The sequence below is a fragment of the Brachyistius frenatus genome, unplaced genomic scaffold (assembly GCF_029030835.1).
Source record: "Brachyistius frenatus isolate BFR_SWC_R1_liver_20210118 unplaced genomic scaffold, ASM2903083v1 Contig_339, whole genome shotgun sequence".
Lineage (NCBI taxonomy): Eukaryota > Metazoa > Chordata > Actinopteri > Embiotocidae > Brachyistius > Brachyistius frenatus.
In genome coordinates this window covers 271,565-285,559 of record NW_027210938.1, presented here as the reverse complement: position 1 = coordinate 285,559, position 13,995 = coordinate 271,565, and the positions used below count along the sequence as shown (strand labels likewise).

Below are 13,995 nucleotides of genomic sequence, written 5' to 3'. Positions count from 1 at the left end.
ATAAGAGCGATTCTCTTTTCTAATTTAAAGTCTTGGTAGGTTTTTAATACGCCGAATTTAGAGGAATACCTCAATGTATGTTGGCCTACATAAAATCTATGTTTTAATTGATTGCTCGTGGTATCAAAGAAGAAAACTTACAACTAGCTCATTTCGAATGGAAGTTTGGTGCGAAACGATTCCTCTGTAGACGGAGACGACTTTTATTGCGAAAAACCTCGAGCCGGAAATTGGCTTCGTTATCTTACAGTAGCGGTGCTCGTCAACTGTCAACACGGGATTTTGGTCACACACACACACAAAAAAAAAAAAAACCTGCGCAGCTTTCTTGTCATATTGAAGAAGAAAACGATGGTCGACAGGACGACGTCTCCCTCCACATCCCGGAATAAAACCGTGTATTTGTAGACTTTCCGGTGAGTTGATGTTCTGCGGGGAGCAGGTTGACCGTTAGCCTGTTAGCATGCTCGGTAGCTTTGGATTAGCTTTGGGCATCGACAAGGCGAACATCGTCGAGCCTTGCTGGTGTTAACGTCCCTTTGAAACGGAGGAATGTTTTATTATTAACTCTTAATTTTGCCTCTTTTTTTTCCCTGGAAATGTTCCGTAAAGAAATGAAGCGTTAACGGAGATTTTTTTATTTATTTATTTTTTTTTTCCAAGGGAGGAACTAACTAACTACCGGCTTTAAAAAGAAAAGAAAAGCACATTTGCATGTTTAATATTCAAAGACCTCCTTTTGTCTTGTCTGCTCAAGGACAAACACAACACACCGGTTTTCATGTGACGCTGAAGGATTGTCGTGTGTTGGGATAGGGAATGGGAATTTTCCCAGAATGCACTGTTGTTAGTGTTTCACATTCGGCACCATGAGTGACCCGAGTTGGGCGTTGTGTTAAAGCCCCTCTGAGAGGCGACGCTCAGATGTTCACGGGACGTTCAATACGGAGCAAATTCATCTGTCTAGATCCCTGATTTATTACTATTACGTTATTTCTATCATGTAAACGTCCCCCACAAATAATCCCCTGACCTTGATAACATATATGACGGATTTCCTTTTGGTAGAAATCAAAATAACTGATGTGTAATCTATCATTTTAAATTTTACTGTGACGCATACATGAATCATAATGTGGACCATAATATCCCATTTTCTCAGATAATAATAATAATAATAATAAATTTTATTTGTAATTGCTTTACAGCAAGATAATTACATGCAGTATTTCACATAAAAACAGATATGCAGGAACATTTAAAAAATATAGCAAAGAAATGAGATGCTTGAATGTATAATAACGTGGACCGCAATTTCCACGGATCGTTGTAATAGTGTGGGACTTGTTTGTTTGTTATGAATCACGATAAACTAGTTGGATGTCATTGTTGGACAAAAAATACAAATCTGAAGTTGCATTTCTCAGTGATTGTAGTCTAAAATATATAAATAAACAATGCTGCCATTTTAAAAGCCCCCCCCCCCAAAAAAGCAACTTAACTTTGTCGTTCGGTGTCACTAGACTGAAGTGATTTGTTGATGAAGAGAACATTTCAGATTCCTTCGACCGAACAAAAAAAAACACAACAGCACAGTGATTGCTGACGAGACAATTTTCAGTTTTTATTAAAACAGGAAGAAGAAGGATTCTCACACTGTTGCACTTTCACATACGGTCACCGGTTTGTTCCTCACTCTGTGCCCTTTGTGTGCTTTTTAAGACCGCGGTCGTGTCGGGTTCGGGGCGGAGAGATGCCGGTGGAGAGCGGGAGCAGCGCCGCCGCCCGCCAGGCCAAGCAGAAGAGGAAGTCCCACAGCCTGTCCATTCGCAGGACCAACAGCACCGAGCATGAGCGCGCCGTCCTGCAGAGAGACATGCTGGAGGGACAGGTACGGGACGGCCGCATCGCTTTCACGGGACGCGAAAAAAACGTCCACGATCGCCTCCCCCTGTATTTGTAAATGTCAAACTGTCCGTCTTCGTTAGCCCCGCCGTCGCCGTGAGCACCTGTAAGCACTCCAGGTGTAAGCCGTAAGCCAATTAGGTTTTAATAGCTTCCAGGACACATAACGGGTCGTATCGACGCTGACACAATCTACATGCACGGTTGCTGTGAGGTTGCTCCGATTTAGCGGCTAAAACACTTTGGATTCAGATTACTGGTGTTTGTTGAGTCCGTAAGCTTCAGACATGCTGACTCCAGCAATTTCCATAAGCGCGGATTAATGGCATCTTTCCTTGGACCGACCCTGTCTGTCAAACTCGCCACAACAGAGTCGTGATTATTCTCTCGGCATCATCGAGGTCGTTTTCACGCGGCGTGACGAAGCCGCAGAAGAAATTATTAGTCTCGTCTGTAAAAGTCGGCGCCGCGCTCCTTTATTGTAAGAAGAAGCTGCCGTGGTTTTGTTGTGTCATGCTAACTGGAGACAAGGACGGTTGTCCTCGTGGCAGCCCGAATACATGGATACCGCAATTAATATCACTTTACGTGGATTCTTTCTCTTTTTTTTGTATTTCTTTTGTTTTTTTCTGCCTTTAAAGGGAAGCCGAGTTACTATACTTTAAAGAAGAACTTTAGATGTTCCTGAACATAAAAAAACATCTTGCGCTGAAATTAATTTTTTTTTTTTTAAAAAGGTGATTTTGAGACACATCACAAAAAATATACGAGCGCTCTTCTGGATTTGAACCGAACGTGGTGTCATGACCTTTTTTTGTCACTCTGGTCCCTTTTTTGTTTTTTTTGGTCCCAGTCGTCCGATAATCTGGAATCGTTCATGAGAATGGAGGTAAGTTTCCAGGTGTGTAGTCCTCCGTGTTTCAGACAAGTAGTGCAACTCCCCAAATAGTTGTTGTTATTGTTGTTTTTGTTTTTTTTAGAGCTAGCCTTAGTCGTGAGTAGTTTCAGGTTTGATTAGTATCGAGAGGTTTTACGTCTGGTGCCTCTGAAGGAGGTTTTCTGGATATTTAAACTTCATTGGTAAACGCTGTACATATTTCTTTCGTTATAATAAAGTGACATCAAACGACTCGTTTTCACGAGCCTGTTCAGTAAACTGTCGTTATAAAACATAAAAATGTCATTGAATTTTCCTTTAATTAACACAAGAAGCTAAATATGAGCCCTCACATGATTTTCCTCTGTAATGTATTTTTTATTTTTTTACCATTTTTAAACGATGCAATGTGTTATCAGCGCTGCAACCTTTCCTCCTCCTTTTTTTTCTGTGTCATTATCCAACAATGTGAACAAACCTTTCAAGCCGGTGAATACCAGCAGCACACTTGACTGATTTCTTGAAGAAAACATAGCCGTGAGCACCAGTTCAGCCCGAGCTGGCGTGAAGCCGGCAGAGTACAGTTCACTCTGAGCCGATTCATCGTGATTGGCCGAAGCTTTGAGGAGACATATGCCCCTCCCACTTCCTGTTTGTGGTCATCGCTGCTGACTCCAGACTGTAAACGATGAGTTTAACTCAAATTTAGGAGGGATTACACTTTTTTTTAATTTTTTTTGAGAATTTGGGATTTCACAAGTATTTATTTTGGATTTTAAACAACTAAATTGGAGTTAAAAAAAAAAAAAAAAAAATCCATGTTTCCAAATCCAAATGTAAATTGCTTTTTTATAAACATGGTATTTTTAATAGCAGTTTATTTGCATTATTTTTTACCATTTCCTTTCTCTTGATACAAAAATAATTATTCAAAGTTGTGATTATTTAAGAAGTGTAACTTTACTCTTAGCGGCAGTAACCAGCAAAATAAACACGTAAAAATCATTTAGTTCCTTTTTAAGGAAAAATCTTGGTACAGATTAGTAATATTTTTGTTTACTATATTACTAAATTACAGTGAAATACACTCATAATTAACGCCAGGAGCTGTTTTTTATTTTTTATTTTGCTTCGTAAAAAACAGGATAAAAGGGACTAAATTGAGTCTCTAGTCATTTTTATAACCGTCATGAAATATTGCCGCGTGGTATGAATTGATATTACATGTCAGTTTCTTCAGGCCTGACAAGTCACAGCTTGTTTTCACATTCAGACATTTGCAAGGCGCCAACACATCATCCACCGTGTTACTGATTCTTTCATTGATTCTTTCCTGTTTGAGCCTGAAACAGGAGTTCACTCTTATTTCCTTCCTCGAGGTTTATTTTGAGATAAGAAACTTTTCTGTTGTTGCTGCCAATTTGGTAAAGTTGTATAAAAGCCTGTCGTGTAGGCGTTCTTATACTTGATATCTCTTTTTCCTTTTTTTTTTTGCCCCGTCCCTCACTTTAAGCCTTTTTTTCTTTTATATATTTAATTTATTTATGACAACAGTGAAGCAGGAAAATAAACAAAACCACACAAAACATACTCATACCAAAAGAAAAATACAAAATGTACAACTATTATAATTTTTGGGAGGATCAAACCCATGATGATGATGTTAAACAATGGAGTAATGTCTTTTTGGTTTTTTTTAGGACTACAAAAACAAAATGTTGTTGTCCAGGTGGGTTGAAGATCTCCTTTTCCTTCCTCCTTCTTGCAGGACTCCAAGCTGCCTCTGTCTCTGAGGAGCAACCTGCTGGATCTCTTCAGTCAGATCGAGCGGGAGTTCGAAAACCTCTACATCGAAAACCTGGAACGTGAGTAGACAACTATTAAATAGAGAACTATTAAAAGAGCCTTTCAGTCGGTTTGGATGACGTCGTTAAAACATTTACAAAGGAGGATTAAAAAGTAGGAAATTAGTCTGAACATTGTTTTACATTTCCCAGTATTCAGTGTCGTCAGTCACAAAATTAACTAAAATGAGAAAATTTTACGTCATTAAAATAACTTTGGAGCCACTGACGCATCATCAAGTCTCTCCGGTTCACGTTTATGACTTTTTAATTTTTTTACTTTTTAAGCCAATAGGCACAAAGCTCCCCGACTCGAGTAACCTGGATCCAAACACGGCAGCGGGGGAAAAAAAACAACCTCTGCTGCGCTGAATAAAACGTTTATTCATTTTTACGACATGTTTGACTTTCAGTACGCAGAGAAATCGAAACGCTGAATGACCGTTTGGCCGCGGAGGGACAGTCCTTCGAAGGGGCGGATTTAGCTAAAGGAGCTCTTAAAACCAAAGGTCAGTCACGCTCTACATTCATCTACATGTTTTACCTTAATAAAGTAATATTCTTGAATTTGTTTTTCTTACTGTGCTGATTTCTGTGGTGTTGATTGACAGCGAGTCACAGCACCAGTCAGCTGTCTCAGAAACTGAAGACGACCTACAAGGCTTCAACCAGCAAGGTAAATACTGTTTTATTGGTATTTTCTGATTTTGTTTTTCCAATCGAAAAAGTTTGGAAAAAAATTTCCCCAAAAATTTCCAAATTAGGAAAAAAAAACATTTGTCATATTATAAATTGCAGGTACATCGAGCTAAAACCAAATAAATATATAAAGTTCATTTTTCAGGGGGAACTAAGGTGTTTTTTTCTGCCCTTCATATAAATGAGATGGTAAAATAATAGAAACACCTTCCTGTGTAGGATGCAGCACAGAAAATGTTGTTGTTTTTAAATGGACTTTTGTATTGAGAAAGGTAAAACACAAAACTGCAAAGAGGTCTCTGTTTTGTCGCTCATCTGTGATTTTCTTTTTTATTTATTTTTTTCAATAAAAAAAGTTTGAAAACTTTTTCCCCCTAAAAATGTTGAAATTAGAAAAAAAATTGGATGTTAGAATTTTTTTTTTTCCCCCCATATTATGAATTGCAGGTACATCGAGCTAAAACCAAATAAATACATAAAGTTCAGTTCAAGGTCTTTGTTTTGTCGCTCATCTGTGATTTTTTTTTATTTTTATTTTTTACATTTTTTGATTTTATTTTTTGAATGTTAAAGAGAAAAGAACTTGTGTTGTCTGTTTCACCTCTTTGCTCGTAGCCGCGTTCGAACTCTTGCCATGCGAGAGTGAGCGGATCCCGCAACTTCAGCGTAACCAGCTGGGAGTTGTGGGGTGGAGACTCATGGGTAACTTGTTGATTTCCCCGCCCACCCTCCCCACTCCCCCCACCCTCCCTCTCACATCCCCTTGTGTGCCAATATGCATGAACCAGCCCAGCCAGGGTGTGGAGCCTCCCTCCCCGAGAGACGTGGTCATTCAAATGTAGGGCCTGAAGCTTTTTTTATTTTTTTTGGGTCTGGCGTGAGATTTAAAAACATGTTATCATCTCGCTAACAGGTTGTTTTTTTTTTTTAATTTTCAGTTGCACCTCTTTCGGTTTTGATTTTAAAAGCCACTTGTCGGCATTCGCATAATGGTACACTGTGGAGAGACTACGCTAACAGGAAGCAGCCGTTAGGCCCCTCCCCCCCGCCCCCCAACCCGCCTCCACCCACCTCCCCCCTCTGGAAAAAAAATAAACTGGCCATATCAGATTTAGCTTTTTTAGACTATTCACTAAGGTTTGAGTACTTTGTACCTTTGTAACTGTATTTATTAACAAATTTATCACATATAGAAGTTTTAAAGAATCAGTTCACTCAAATTACAAAAAAAAAAATCTAAACGCATGTCTGTTTGTGGTAACAGTACATATCTTTGGTTTTATTGACCGATCTGATAGGAAACCTGACGATACTACGTCCCGCCCACCGATAGCTGTCACCTGACTGCACCACAGGCCTGTCAATCAAACAGGCACGCCCCCAAAAACAGGTCTTCTTGAATCTTCTTTTCTAATGAATGAGGGATTATTTTCAGATGGACCTCCAGAAAACTAAGAAGAAGGAGTGACTTTAGCTAACAACACCGAGATAACTGATGGAGAAAAATCTCTTCTCAAATCAAACTTTGCTGATTTTAATCGATTTTAGTGATCCACTCTTATTTCCTGTGTTTAAAAACATTTTTTATGGTTGTTTTATACGCTCATTGTGTTGTTAAGTCTTGTTTGAATTCCTTTTCTTTCTTTTTAATGGCTCATTTTGTGTGTGAAGCACTTTGTAACCGAAGTTTAAAAAAAGTGCTTTACAAATAAAGTTTATTATTATTATTATTATTATTATTATTATTAGATCTTTAAGAAGCCTAGATATTGCTTTAGTTTTCCTAAAAGTGTAAAAAAAAAAAGAGCAAAATCTGGATGTGGCCGGTGGCAGACTGCACATGTAGAGCATTAAGTCACGTTCTCTGCTCAGCTCGTCACTTCAAGCTTCTTTCTTTCAAGCTTTGCATCTCCTTTAAACCTCCCGGTCGCCCGCCGCTGCTTCTTTTGAACATGTTGCATCAGAGCTACATAAAATAAAATAAAATAAAAAAAACTTCTGGATTCATCATCATCATCATCAGAAAACAAATCACTGTTCATCCCTCGAGATAACTATTTTGTCCACATTTCATTTGCATCTTCACCGACCATAATCGCTGAATGTGCGTTATTCTTCATCACATCTTCATCTTCATCCTCGAGTGTCCTGAACAGATAACGTTTGTGACGCCGGCTCTGTCCAGCGAGGTTTTTTTTTCCTTTCCACGAACGACTGACGCCGTTTTTTTCCTTCATTGTCTCCCGTTTTTTTTTTTTTTCAGCTGGAACTTATTTAGCGGTCTGTTTCCGAAACCAACGGAGAGTCCCGTTTGTATCATCCCCATCTTTAACGTAAACGCTCGGACCGAAAACCGTCGATACGACTGATAAACAGTTACTGATCAGTTTCCTCTGTTAACTCCCCCCCCACCCCCTCCCTTTTTAAAAAAGATTTATTTCTCACTTACTTGTGTTTTTTGTTTTGTTTTGCATTGACAGTAATCCGCAGCACTGATCCAGTACGAATAATGATCTGCATTTTGGTACCAGGTCTGGGTTGACCGCTGTTTGTTTTGACGCTCCAAAGCAAACAAAAAGACCGTTTGGGTTAAAAAAAAAAACTTTTTCAACCCGGCGCTGATATGAATTAAGCTTCTTAGCTCCGGCATACTACAAGGACCCCCCGCTGAGCTGCTCCTCAGTGATCCTCAGTTCTGCTGACCCGCTTCCTCCCTCCAATCGGATCAGAGCAGGGTTCCTACACGGCTCCGCCCCCCCCAAACCCCTCCCCCCCCAAAAAAACAAACATCAAATCACATCCTTTGAAACGTTTAGAAAACCAAAGGATGATTCAGCTGAATGGATAATAATCATTAATAATAATAATCCAAGCTATAAACGGCACACCGTGTGTGAAGTTTATGGATTTCTGTTAAATAATTAATAAAAAAAAATTAAAAAAATGACAACCCTTCGTTTTAGCACCACGACCAGATGTGGAGGGCTTCATCGTGACGATGTGTAGGAACCCTGTTAGGGACACATCTGGGATGTGTTGGTTCACCCCGCCCCCCTTCCCCTCTGGTGTGTTTGTGCGTTAACGTTGGTTTTTGTTGTCGGTGTCAGATTGTGTCCAGTTTCAAGGCGACGACGTCCCGTGCCGTGTGCCAGCTGGTCCGGGAGTACGTCGGCCACCGGGACGGCATCTGGGACCTCAGCGTCACCCGGACGCAGCCGGTGGTGCTCGGCACGGCGTCTGCAGGTACTTCCTCACTCGCACCAGTTTATTTTTTATTAATTTTTTTAATCATCATCATAAGTCTCTTATTTTTATCGTCTTTTTTTTTTCTCATCTTCTCAGACTGTCTCGTGAAGTTTTAAATATGTCTTTCTTTAATTTAATACCATTGGTTTCTTCCACCTCTCCTTTTTATTATTATTATTTATTTTTTGGGGGCTTTTCGACTTAGTTCAAAATATTCAGGCTTCTTTTACCTTTTTTGAGAATTTTATTGTCGAATCTAAAAAAAATTTATGATCTAATGTCTGAGACAGCTTTTAATTTCATGTTAAATGTCACAAACATCTTAAAAGACGAATACAAAATCATTTTATTTATATCCACAAAGCAGTATTATATTACTGAATGCAGACAGTTGATAACAAGATCAAAGTTTACATTTTCTCAGACTGTCTCATAAAGTTTTGAATATGTTTTTCTTTAATTTAATACCATCGGTTTTGCATCCAGAATGCAGTATTATATCAAATAATATCTTATTAATTATATCTTTCTATCTCGTACTATCTAGATCTAATTGTGTCATTGGTCTCTGTAGTGTTTTTACTATTGAATGGCTTGGACAGCTCATTAATTCCATACAAAATCATTTTATTTATATCCAGAAAGCAGTATTATATTACTGAATGCAGACAGTTGTTAACAGGATAAAAGTTTAAATTGTCGTGTTTTTTTTGTTATTGTATTATAACAGATCACTCTGCGATGCTGTGGAGCATCGAGGCGGGAAAGTGCCTCCTCAAATATCTGGGCCATCAAGGATCAGGTCAAAAATATACAATATATTTATAAAAAAAAATTATGAAATACACTTTTTCTATCCAACTGTGTTGTTCCTGTGAATATCTGAAGCATTAAGATTTGTTTACTTCTGTTGTATTTTAATTAAAGAGAATTGATGGATGGAAGTTGTCAATAATAATGATATTTAACAAACTTTATTTTGTAAAGCACCTTATATGTGAAATGCGGCTCAGGAAACGCAGTGCTTCACATATATATGAACAAATATATCGTTTGTTATTACGTATGCTTTTTACAATTCTGAAGAGTGTCGCAACCTGTTTGTTAGGTACATTTTATCGAAGAGAATTTTTTTGTTTGTTTTTTGCATTATTATGATAAAGGTGAAAGTACAGTAAATTATTAGGAAATGTAAGTTCTAAATTTTGATTAATTTAAAGGTGCAAACATAAAAATAAAATAAATAATAAAGGTTAATGTTGCAGCATGTAGTTTATTATGTCTGACGTGATAATCTGTCTCTGCAGTGAACTCCATCAAGTTCCACCCGACTGAACAGATGGCTCTAACAGGTAAACATCACAACTAACACGTCCTTTCAATTCTCAGTGGCAGCAGACACATCGCTTGTTTATGAATGGCTCAGGCCTGTCAATCAAACAGGCACGCCCCCAAAAACAGGTCTTCTTGAATCTTCTTTTCTAATGAATGAGGGATTATTTTCAGATGGACCTCCAGAAAACTAAGAAGAAGGAGTGACTTTAGCTAACAACACCGAGATAACTGATGGACACATTTTATTCACTTTGGATTTGATGAGAGAAGTTGAATGGGAGTCTATGGAGCCGGAGGCTTTTTGGAGCCGACCTCTAGTGGCACTCAGTGGTATTGCAGCTGAAGACACTTCTGGATCAGAACCATTTTACAGACCTGAAGCTACGAACTCTTTTATATCCAGGCTGTGGTGGATGCAAACCCACCCTGAAAACTGACCCCATTCAGACGCGTTCTTAACAGCTGTTTTATTTCTGGCCTCCACAGCGTCCGGAGATCAGACGGCTCACATCTGGAGATACATGGTGCAGCTGCCGACTCCGCAGCCTGTCGTCGACATCAGCGTGAGCACGAACGCAGCTTCTCTTTGACTTTTTTTTTGTGTAACTTTTTCTGTGACTGAATTCCTTCGTCTGTCCCCGTCTCCGCGGCGGCGGCAGCAGACGCCCTGCGAGGACGACGTGGACTTCTCGGACAAAGACGAGGCGGACGGCGAGCTGGAGGGGCCCAACGACTGCCCCTCCATCCGCGTGGCGACCACGACTCTGCGCAGCCACCAGGGCGTGGTGATCGCCGCTGATTGGCTGGTGGGGGGGAAGCAGGCGGTGACGGCCTCCTGGGACCGAGCCGCCAATCTGTACGACGTGGAGACGTCAGAGCTCGTCCACTCGCTCACTGGTAGGAAGACGACGACAACAATAATAACAATAATGCTGCTTTTGTTATAAAACCGTGGACTCTTAAAATCTCTACAGTTGAGAGAAGTCTGAGTGAAACAAACAGTGGAGGTGAAAGCTTCAATGACTAACTCATTGATAATAGTACTTGTATGTGTAAAACTTGCTGAAGACCAACAGCAGTAAAAGTGAGTCATATTTAAGGCTTCTTTATTAATTATTTTCTTTATTTTTTATTAATTAAGGTGGACGTCAATTCAAGCCAATAATTGACCAGTTGTCACACGTTTATTTTTTATTTATTTTTTTCTTACTGCGACTAAAGAACCAATGAAAACCTGGTCAGCAAACACCTGAGTAATTTTAATAGTAACAATTGTAGGAAAAATCATTTTAAAACAGCTATTATTATCATGATAACTCCTTTTTTTCTTCTTTTAATTTTTGTACCTCGATAAAAGCAGCATTTTGTGGAAACGCTTCATAGTTGTGACATAAATCAGAAAATTATATTAATCTAATATAAAGGTCAAATTATTTTGATATGAATTACTTTACACTGTTTGTTACTTTCAGAAAGAAAGTTTCACCGTGGAAATTATCACTGTTTCAAATAAATGAGGAGATGAAACACAAAAATAATACAATGTTGTTCTGGGGAGAAAAAAAAAAAGTGTGTACTGGCTCACAAAGATTAAACAGGAAGTGTGTGTAACACAGAAAAACGTCCCCCTTTTTGTGTATCACTGTGTGTGTGTGTGTGTGTGTGTGTGTGTGTGTGTGTGTGTGTGTGTGTGTGTGTGTGTGTGTGTGTGTTCAGGTCACGACCAGGAGCTGACCCACTGCTGCACACACCCCACCCAGCGCCTGGTGGTCACCTCGTCCAGAGACACCACCTTCAGACTGTGGGACTTCAGAGACCCGTCCATCCACTCCGTCAACGTTTTCCAGGGACACACCGAGTCAGTCCGACACCCGACACGCCGCCTCCGTCACCGAGCAGTTCCCCAAGATCCTCCCAGACGTGTCGGAAGCGTCTTTACAAATAATATTTATTTATATTTGCACAGCGGTCTGTGAATATATTTTCATGAACGCCATTTGATATTTTTTTTAACGACTAAAAATCCCTTCTCAGTGTTGTTGTTGTGTAATTGGCTTCAAAACGAGTTGTGATGTCACAAATCCTGTTCGCTGGTTCACACCTTCGAGACACTTTCAGAAGATTGAAAAAAAAAATACTTCCAGTGTCAAACGCTGCAAACGCAGTAAATTATCCTGAAAGCAACCAAAACACATTTTTGACACGAGGAAGACTTTTAATACTTATTGATTTTTCGTTGTATTAAATTGAAAAGTTTCCATCCTGCAGATTTCATTTGCTCCTAAAGGGGGCGATGTGGCATCAGCTGAAAACAAAACACTGAAGAAACTTGAAGCGATCATCCAATAAAACATTATATTTCAGTTTCATTGAGTAAATAACGCTGCCATCTTAATAAAGTACGGTTACCACGGCTACAATGGGAAACAAAACCTGCTGAATCGCACAAAAACAAACACGTGGAAGCGACCGGCTTACGTTTGTCTCTTTCCTGTCTGCAGCACGGTGACGTCGGCCGTGTTCACGGTGGGAGACAACGTGGTGTCCGGCAGCGACGACCGAACCGTCAAAGTGTGGGACCTGAAGAACATGAGGTCGCCCATAGCAACCATCCGCACCGACTCCGCCGTCAACAGGTGTGTGTGTGTGTGTGTGTGTGTGTGTGTGTGTGTGTGTGTGTGTGTGTGTGTGTGTGTGTGTGACACTGATACCGCAACGTATGCATCGTTTATTATTGCTTTTGTTTTTTTACACAGTTAATGATCATAGCGTTACTTAAATGTACAATATCTACAATTTATTGGTGTTTTCAGCACCGAATAAAATTTCCTGTTTTTCATGACAGCTTTCTGTTTTTAGGGGAGCAACTAACAAGCGTTTCTTTATTGAGAAATAATCTTATTTAGTTCGTAAAGTGTCCAAGAATAGTAAAGAGGTTTCTAAAGCCCCAGATAGCATCAGGTTTTTTTTTGTGTTGTTTGACCTTCAGGCCAAAAACTTAATGTTCAGTTAATATATAATTATACAAGCAGAAAAAAGAGGCAGATTTTTTTTTTTTAGAAGTGAAAACAAGATAAAAAATTGGCTTTATTTTCTCAGAAAGACAGAAATGATGGTTGGATGTTAAACTCTTTAATCCTCGTGGGTTATTATCTGTCCACTATTATGACCAGACTACGTACGAAAGCTGAGTTCAAGCATCAGTCGGGTTGAATATGTTTCACTCTGATTAACGCGCTGCTGTCGATTCTCTTCAGGATCAGCGTGTCCGTCAACCAGAAGATTATCGCCCTTCCTCACGACAATCGGCAGGTCCGGCTGTTCGACATGTCGGGGGTGCGACTGGCTCGACTCCCACGAAGCAACAGACAGGTCAGTCAAGAGAGTCACGCCTTTAAAAAAAATCATTCTCCTCCATCATCTTTTCATTTTGTACAAATAAATCACAGATTTATTGGGAATGTCTCTGGTTCTCTTCATCCGCTCCCGTTTGCCCCGTTAAAGTCACTGCAAACTTCATTCTTCCTGTTTCCCTTTCAAATTAAGAGTCCTCGACCTCTTAATAGTGAAAAAAAAAAACCAATCTTTTATATCTTAACTATGCTTTTATTGTGAAACATCCTGAAACACTTCAGATGATTGATCCAGAACAAGAAATTGAAAATAGCAGGATTATATTGTTGACTTTATTAAATTCATTATTAGATTTAAACACGGGGGTTATAATAAGATCCAGTCGGTTCCAGAGTTTTATAAATGACGTCGCTGTCCTCCAGTGTTTGACCTCTGTGTCCCCGTGGTTGTCCTTCAGGGTCACCGCCGCATGGTGTGCTGCTCCGCCTGGTGCGAAGACAACAACACCTGCAACCTGTTCACCTGCGGCTTCGACCGGCAGGCCATCGGCTGGAACATCAACATCCCGGCGCTGCTGCAGGAGAAATGACCTCCTCCTCTTCCTCCTCCTCCTCCTCTTCTTCTCTCACGCCCCTCCCCCCCAAAAAAAGTCAGTGTTTGCGGCGTGGAACGCTCAAAGGAGCGTCCGGTCGGCTTAAAAGGAGGCTGTGAAAAGTTTCATCTTTTTATACGTGT

General features: G+C 39.8%; 1 protein-coding gene across 4 annotated transcripts; it reads left to right on the top strand.

Moving 5' to 3' along the window:
* The first annotated feature begins 249 nt into the window (after nucleotides 1-249).
* LOC138635914 (WD repeat-containing protein 37) lies at nucleotides 250-13,878 on the top strand. Of its 4 annotated transcripts, none has more exons than XM_069723645.1 (16): nucleotides 250-416; nucleotides 1,723-1,891; nucleotides 4,551-4,647; nucleotides 5,040-5,135; nucleotides 5,238-5,302; nucleotides 6,114-6,163; nucleotides 7,589-7,658; nucleotides 8,433-8,568; nucleotides 9,302-9,373; nucleotides 9,879-9,923; nucleotides 10,393-10,469; nucleotides 10,569-10,803; nucleotides 11,623-11,764; nucleotides 12,408-12,542; nucleotides 13,164-13,278; nucleotides 13,718-13,878. In XM_069723645.1, the coding sequence occupies exons 2-16, from the start codon at nucleotides 1,754-1,756 to the stop codon at nucleotides 13,847-13,849; spliced, it is 1,605 nt and encodes a 534-aa protein (XP_069579746.1). In that variant the 5' UTR covers nucleotides 250-416; nucleotides 1,723-1,753; the 3' UTR covers nucleotides 13,850-13,878. The 4 variants fall into 4 exon arrangements, with proteins under 4 accessions (XP_069579746.1, XP_069579745.1, XP_069579749.1 ...); XM_069723644.1 differs by having other exon boundaries at nucleotides 10,566-10,803; XM_069723648.1 differs by lacking the exons at nucleotides 6,114-6,163; nucleotides 7,589-7,658.
* Nucleotides 13,879-13,995: the final 117 nt, after the last annotated feature.